Below are 7,986 nucleotides of genomic sequence, written 5' to 3'. Positions count from 1 at the left end.
AGGAGGTGACACGTGCTGAGGAGGCCCCAAGGTATAATGAACTACCAGAAAATGAGAAGCAATATGCCCTGTTCACTGATGGGTCCTGTCGTATTGTGGGAAAGCATCGGAGGGGGAAGGCTGCTGTATGGAGTCCTATGAGACAAGTCACAGAAACTGCTGAAGGAGAAGGTGAATCGAGCCACTTTGCAGAAGTAAAGGCCATCCAGCTGGCTTTAGATATTGCTGACCAAGAAAAGTGGCCAGTGTTCTGTCTCTGTACTGACTCATGGATGGTGGCAAATGCCCTGTGGGGGCGGTTGCAGCAGTGGAAGCAGAGCAACTGGCAGCGCAGAGGCAAACCCATCTGGGCTGCTGCATTGTGGCAAGACATTGCTGCCCGGGTAGAGAACAGCCTGTTGTAAAAGCCTGTCACATAGATGCTCACGTACCCAAGAGTCGGACCACTGAAGAACATCAAAACAACCAGCAGGTGGATCAGGCTGCTAAGATTGAAGTGGCTCAGGTGGATCTGGACTGGCAGCATAAGGGGGAATTATTTTATAGCTCGGTGGACCCGTAACACCTCAGGCCATCAAGGAAGAGATTCACCATACAGACGGACTTGTGATCAAGGAGTGGACTTGACCATGGATACTATTGCACAGGTTATCCATGAATGTGAAACATGCACTGCAATCAAGCAAGCCAAGTGGTTGAAGCCTCTCTGGTATGGAGGACGATGGCTGAAATATAAATATGGGCAGCCCTGGCAGATCGATTATATCACACTCCCACAAACCCATCAAGGCAAGCGTCATGTGCTTACAATGGTGGAAGCAACCACCGGATGGCTGAAAACATATCCCGTGCCCCATGCCACTGCCCAGAACGCTATCCTGGCCTTGAAAAGCAAGTGTTATGGCAACATGGCACCCTAGAAAGAATTGAGTCGGACAATGGGACTCATTTCCGAAACAACCTCATAGACACCTGGACTAAAGAGCATGGCATTGAGTGGGTATATCACATCCCCTATCATGCACCATCCCACCAGGGAGGGCGGGGTGAGTGAGCGGCTGTGGGGTACTTAGTTGCCAACTGGGGTTAAACCACGACAATAGCATGTCCTTACAGTGAGTTAAGAGTTTCTTGCTTTATACTTTTTCTTGGTTTATGGTTATTCTTGCTGCTTACAAATGGCTTTCTATTTCAGAAGGCTTGAAAGGAAACTTTTTAGAAACCATGAGCGCACAAGAGTTTTCAGAGATTTTACTAATAAGCTGCCACAGGGTGTTTCCCCTGTCTTGCATTTGAGTGTACAATACTGCCTCTGCAGGATTTCTATCCCTTTTCTGAAGAAAGAGGGAAAGCGAGAATGACATTTTTAATTTGGGGAAGCAAAATTTGCACTAACTCTAGCATTTATACAAGTAACTGTCTTTATTCCCCTCAAGCAAAAGAGTGAGTTACAGGGCAAGCGAGTTACACCTGCATACCAAAGAGTGCGAAGCAGTGCTCACATGGTTAGTGTAAAATTTACCCTACCTGGAGAAGGTTTGCTACAATTCGTTCTATTCCCCAGAAATAAATATAATTCAACGTGTGCTTCTCTGCTGTTTTGCAGCTCAGCCACACTGCCTATCACTTTCAAGTGCTTGTTGGAGAATAACCATGTGGACAGGAGGATTGCAAGGTTTGTGCTGCCTGTGGGAGCCACCATCAACATGGATGGGACAGCACTCTACGAGGCGGTGGCTGCCATCTTTATTGCACAAGTAAACAACTATGAGCTGGACTTTGGGCAAATTATCACTATAAGGTATAAACTTCAAATTCCACATGCTGCGATTTGCTTGTCTTGTTGAGTCTGACACTCTTAGGATTCTTGTATGTAACAATGTTCAGAATGAAACTCATCTTTGCTATTATCAAAGAATCCGTTCCTCATAGGATGGTTATCTTTAAGTAATGCAGAGATCAGGGACTGTGCAAAGGGAAATTATACTGGTACCATTCAATAGAAGCATGCGGACACCAGGAAATGTGTTTCTGCTTGAGGATAACTGTCTAATTTTTACTTTTAGGCAACCTATTGATTGTTTACTAGGAATGGAACATTTTACTATTATTATTGGTGTTTAAAACACTATTTTAAATGTCGGAATTGTTTTCAACTTTAACTCTGGTTTGCACCTTTAAGTGAGAGGAAAATGTTAAAAAAAATGCAAAACGCAAATGCAAAAAGTCCTATAGCAGATAACAGGGAATAGTGTGTGTTAGGAAGCTCTTTGTCAAACCTTGGAGGAGTAGGGGAACAGGGAAGAAGGACAGATGCTACTATCAGGGCAGGTCTTCATGAAGATGTCGTATCGCTCAGATATTTTTTAAATGTCTTCTCTGCTGCTTGTTAAAGCAGAAAACTTCATAAACAGCTATGCTTTCAGTGGGTAGAGAGTGCTATAGTTGCATACTCCATCCTTGAAAAGTCTGTAATGGACCCAAAAGACTAGAAGATCCAGCTGAACAATTACTGCCAGAATAACTCCAGTGGCTGCCAAAGAATGCCTCAGGGACCGAAACCTGCAGGTTTCCAGCAGGGAACAAATGATTAGAAAAACATTCCTCATAGTCAGAGCCTTGTGCAACATATTTGAGATCTGCTTACCTACCCACCCAGTGACCTCATCACTGCCCAATTTACACTGCTGGGCCTTGCCCATCTTCTGCTGGACTTGAAAACCTTCATGACAACAGGAGGAGAGTCCGGAAACTAACCCCAGATGACAGCTGAGGTTTGCTAATGGGCTTCTGGCACGATCTGGTTAGACTAGAAGCAGAAGAAATAAATTGTGCCCATATGAGCTCTTGCTTCAGGCTCTCTCTCTCTCTCTCTGGAAATTATTGGAATAACCCTGTGCTAAAATTTAGTCTTTGGTGATTTTGAATTTGGAGATGTTTTTAGAATTTGGTCCAAAATATGGCCCAGTGCATGGGCAGACATTACATACACCTTGAAGCAGAGGGTGGTGATTTGAAAAACAACGGAGAAGGAGGGTGATAGTAAATTGAAAGAAGACAAGTTCTAACTTTCTCTTAGCAGAACCCTATTTTCTCTCTTTATTTTCATTCCCCATGTTAAGTGTTAGTACATAAGGACCAGAGAGAAGACAGTAGAAGGAAAATACAAATGAAGATTGAAAAATCCAAGAAAGGAAAAGAAATAAAAAGGCTGACTTACAAAAGAAGGGGCTATTTAGCCCTTTTCCCTATTATTTAGGAAATCACAGTGGATTCAGTACCTTGAATATCTGAAGCCAAATTCTAACTGTATTCTATGGGCCAAACCTGCCCCAGATCTTGACATTTTAGGATCTGGAGATTTGAAATTCAAATATTCCTGTGTGCCAGGATATTTCTGCCAGAGGGGAAAAAATGTTACAAAAATTATCAGTGTACTTTGCTCATAATCTGTAAAATCCAGGTTGACAGTTTATGTCCATGTGATTATGCAAACCTAGATGTAGCAGAGAAAGAGAGTTAAGAACCTATTCCCATCAGCTGAGCATATTATAGGAAGAAATATCTACATTAAGGTAAAAATTCAGTGGAATAGCAGATGAGCTTGCCTGTACAATCTTAGTTAAGCATTCCTATTTTTGCTCCCAATTAAGTCATGAGACTTTCTGGCCTGAACTGTCTTAGGAGGCAGAAGCAGTCCTAATCATCTAGCCAGTTTATAGCACTAACTGGAGAACCTTTTAATGTTCATTATATTTATCTCTTACTCAGCATCTGAGCTTCTGTCCCTTCCTTTCTATCTATACTCTGCCTATTACAATGCTATTAGGATGCAATACAAGCTAACTCTTTCAAAATGTAGTTTTAAATCTTTCTCATTCCCCATCACACCCACATGCAAATGTATTTTTTTTAATGCAGGAAAGGGCTCTAGTTATAAATACTGATGCTGCTCTACTGTACAGCTGTGAGCAAGGTACTGGATATCTCTGTGTCTCAGTTTCCATATGGGTGAATACTGTTACCCTCATTTTCCATCATAGGAGGTTGATAAGACTTAACTGCTTGCCAAAAGCTCTGAAATTCTGGATTGATGAATGCAGTGGATTATCAGTGTATATATTTATGTCATCCTTTTATAATTGTCAACATTCGTTTTTTGTCTTTCTGCTGGATGGCCTAGCTCTTGGTAGTGGCCAGATGGGCGGAAATGAATATATCCAGTCACTTTTGCTCCTGGAAAAAGGAATGAAATCCCTCCCCTAAAAATAGTATTATGAAAAAAACATTAAGCCTGCCAGGTCCACTCTTGCCCTGATCTCCCATTAATTTCTGCTTGCCTGGCTGAAAAAATGGTGTGAAGGTCAAGCAAAAATACTTTCCAGAAACTGAAGAGGTACAGTCACATTCACACTTGCTTCATATCTAGATCCAAGTATGCAAAGCCATGTGCTATGCAAGGACTTCACCCTTGGCCCAGCCTCTTTACCCTTGGCCTAGCCTCTTTGTGATGGATTGACATTAAAGGCCCTAGCCGTAGCCAACCGTGGATTTGCCTGGCACAGGAACTGCCAGTGATGACTCAGAGATGTCTGCTGGTAGCTCTGCTGCCAAGGGTGAAGCAGCGATGAGGAGTGCTGGCAGATTCGTGGCGTTGGTGCCACGTGTTGGTGCTGCACTGCGTGGTGCCATGAACTATGAGAAGCTATGAACAATGAGAAGCTGACATAACTCAGAGAAGCCCACAGCCTGGCTGCCGCCCTTTCTCTGCACTTGTGATATTAAGAGATAACAGAACTGCCCCACCAGCACCAAGGCTGCAAAGGTAGAGGGTGAGAATTTAGCACTGGGCAGACAGTTTGGTCTGTTCCTGCTCTCTGACCTGGCTTCTGTCCACAAAACACTGGCGCTTCTGTGCAGTGGCTTGTGTAAGAAGGATTATGGTTTAGGAAAGCTCCTTAGAAACATGGTGTGGTTTCTTGCAGAGCAACCCATCACTGGTAAAGCTTATTCCTTTCTTTCTTTGTTAAAGTATCACAGCAACAGCTGCAAGCATAGGTGCTGCAGGTATCCCACAAGCTGGCCTGGTGACAATGGTCATTGTTCTGACCTCGGTTGGGCTCCCAACAGATGACATCACATTGATTATTGCCGTCGACTGGGCACTGTAAGTAATATTAAGCTTTTGAGGTTTCCAGTGTGGCAACATTGCTAAAAAGGCAAATGGTCTCCAGGGGTATAGTAATACAAATATACATAAAAAGCATGGGAAGTAATTATTTTGGTTGAAATGGTGCTAATGTGGCCTCACATTAAATACTCTGCTGAAGTGGGCATTATATTGAAAAAGACATAGACAAATGAGAGAGAGTCTAGATGAGGCTTGGACAATATGACCTACATGGAAAGGCTGAAGAAGCGGAGTTCATTTAGTCTAAAACGAGAGCAGGCTAAAAGAGGTCACCACAGCAGTTTCTGATATAGATCATTGTCCTGAAGAGGACAGTGATCAATTGTTCTTCACATTCACAGGGAGGGAGGATGAAGAAGTAGACTAAAGTAACTGCCTTAAGTCAGGTCACAGGAAAACTTAAGAATTATTTTTATCTAGGAGGATAGTGAGGCAATGGAAGTGGCTGCACCTAGCCGGGTTGGAGGATGACCTTCATGAGAAGTTTTAAGGTCAGGCCAGACAAATGTCCTTCAGGTGCAACTCTGGCACTTTGTCTTGGACAAGGACAAGGGGCCGACGTTCCTAGGAAACGTAGCTTGCCTGCACTCTGCTTATCAGCCCACTGACACTTCAAGGACATCATCTCAATGTAGTGAAGCACTCTGCAGAGAGGCATGAGCCAGTGCTATAGCAGGCAAGTACTTCCACACCACAGATACCACTCTGCCTGAAATAGCCATGACAGTACGGTAATGGTTTGTGCTGTTTATAGCTACTACTACTGTAACTAGAACTGTGATATAGTCAACCTGAATGTAATACTTGCAATGCACTGCATTAGGACTAATAATGTCTTCCTTTTATCATGGATCCTGATGCAATTCTGCTCTTTCTGATTTCAGTGCTAAATAGGCAGCAGCAATTTGTAGCCCCCTGCATGGAGCCATGTTTTGCAAGCACAGCCATTCCGTAGATGCATCCCTGATTGCTGCATCCCTGATTGCTGAGGATTTAACAGCAGAGGCAGAGGCTAAAACTTAACACACTCAGAATAAGAGAGATTTGTGTCACCCATGAGAAGAACCACTTTAAAAACTCATAAGGAGTGGATTATTTGAACTCTTAACTTTTATGTAAATGTCCATAAATCAATCAAACAATTTTGAATAGTCTAGGAAGATGAATCATAAAATACTGGTCCCTAGCTCATTAGCATTTCAATTAACTACATAACTAGCGTGTGCATCCACAAGGAAACAGTCCAAATTATTTTTTATTTAATCTATATAAACTATATCTCCATTAATACAGTGGAGTTTCATTATATCAAGGTTCTGGGTAAAAATGTGTTACAAGTCCATTCTGTTATATATCCTATTTTATTCAACTTTAAGCCACTGATTTTTTGTACAAAGAATTGTGAGAAGAAATTATTTAATTTCCTGTTCAGTGTAATATTATTATTATTGTTGTTGTTGTTGTTGTTGTTGTGTTGTATGCATATTTTAAGACATATTTTTATTTTAGGAATGTCAGGAATGTTCTTCTGTGAAGGATAAATAATATCTGCTGTGGGCACCTAAACTTGGGAATGGCAGTTCAGATTTTAATAAAGTAGTCTTTCTAATGCTAGTCACTGAAGGTCAATAGTTAATGAAGCACAACAAAATCAAAGTATTTTAAGCTGTATTACAAAAGCCTTTTCCCTCTATATTGCTCCGTTTTCACTCAGCTCTTGCAACATCAACATTTCATTGTTTTTCCAGTAGGTCTTCCAGCGTATATGGGAATTACACTTCTTTTTGTCTTACAAAACTTTTCAAAACAACAGACAAAAAACTTTTTCAGGCTATAGTTCCAGATGGTATTAAAAAGTGAGCAAGGAACAGATCCAATTTTCTGTCTTCTGCAGATGACCTTTCATACAAAAAGTATATTTCTGTATTTTGGCACTTGGTGGTTTCAAGAGCCTGCAGATGCAAAGTGTCAACATGGTTGACATGATGAATATTTTCAGTATTAGTTTTGGAAGTACTGGAGTATGAAGAATGCTTAAAGAAGGCTGGTTAGATTATCTCACGAGACTGAAATACCCATTACAATGCACTGCAGGTATTACAGCTCATTTAGGTAGACATAACAAGTATGTCAACTCCATACCTTTAGCTAGTGCCTAGAGACATATAGAAGAAAATAAAAACGTTTCTCAGCTAATTTATTAAACTCAAGGTAAAAATTTTGCATCTTTAATTTTGCATCTTTATAATATCATCTAAAGCTAAAATACCACTGCAACACCTGACTCACGTGTTTGCACTGAAAGAAATGCCACTAGCAGCAGGTTGGCCTCTTAGTGGAGCAATGTTAGCGGTGTGCAGTGTGGTTCTACTCATGCATAGTGCAGACTACTCCTTACACACAGAAACATGGAATAGAATTGGTCAAACAACGTGCCAGGCAGTACCTGTTCTTAAGAGTTTCAGTATGGTGCACTGTTTCCTCAGAAACATTCTGTCTTCAGAAGAGATGCTAATCAGAGCCCAAAAGGGAGTGCAAACTCAAGCTCTGCTCATACAGCTTCTTCTCTACCACAGCTGACTCTTTGCACAATCCAAAATTAACAACTCAGAATATCTTTCCAAGAATCAAAATTTGGTAATCAACCAAGGAAAAAAAAAGTCTATGTGTAACAGGAACATCTATCAATATGTGCTGTAACAGTATTTTTCCCTGCTTAACATATTCTTGTGGGAATTTTCCTCAAGGCAAAACCCAAAATCAGAACAGCAGAAATTAGAAAAAAGAGTAGTACT

At 41.4% G+C, this 7,986-nt stretch overlaps 1 protein-coding gene across 1 annotated transcript in view; it reads left to right on the top strand.

Moving 5' to 3' along the window:
• The window catches only part of SLC1A7 (solute carrier family 1 (glutamate transporter), member 7), a 64,452-nt gene that overhangs the window by 51,941 nt on the left and 4,525 nt on the right, over positions 1-7,986 (top strand). Inside the window, exons 8-9 of the mRNA XM_009320193.1 lie at positions 1,607-1,801; positions 5,033-5,167. Coding sequence (XP_009318468.1) covers positions 1,607-1,801; positions 5,033-5,167 — 330 coding nt within the window. The remainder of the gene's footprint in view (positions 1-1,606; positions 1,802-5,032; positions 5,168-7,986) is intronic.

The sequence above is a fragment of the Pygoscelis adeliae genome, unplaced genomic scaffold (genome assembly GCF_000699105.1).
Source record: "Pygoscelis adeliae isolate BGI_AS28 unplaced genomic scaffold, ASM69910v1 Scaffold393, whole genome shotgun sequence".
Lineage (NCBI taxonomy): Eukaryota > Metazoa > Chordata > Aves > Sphenisciformes > Spheniscidae > Pygoscelis > Pygoscelis adeliae.
This window is presented reverse-complemented; position numbering and strand designations above follow the sequence as displayed.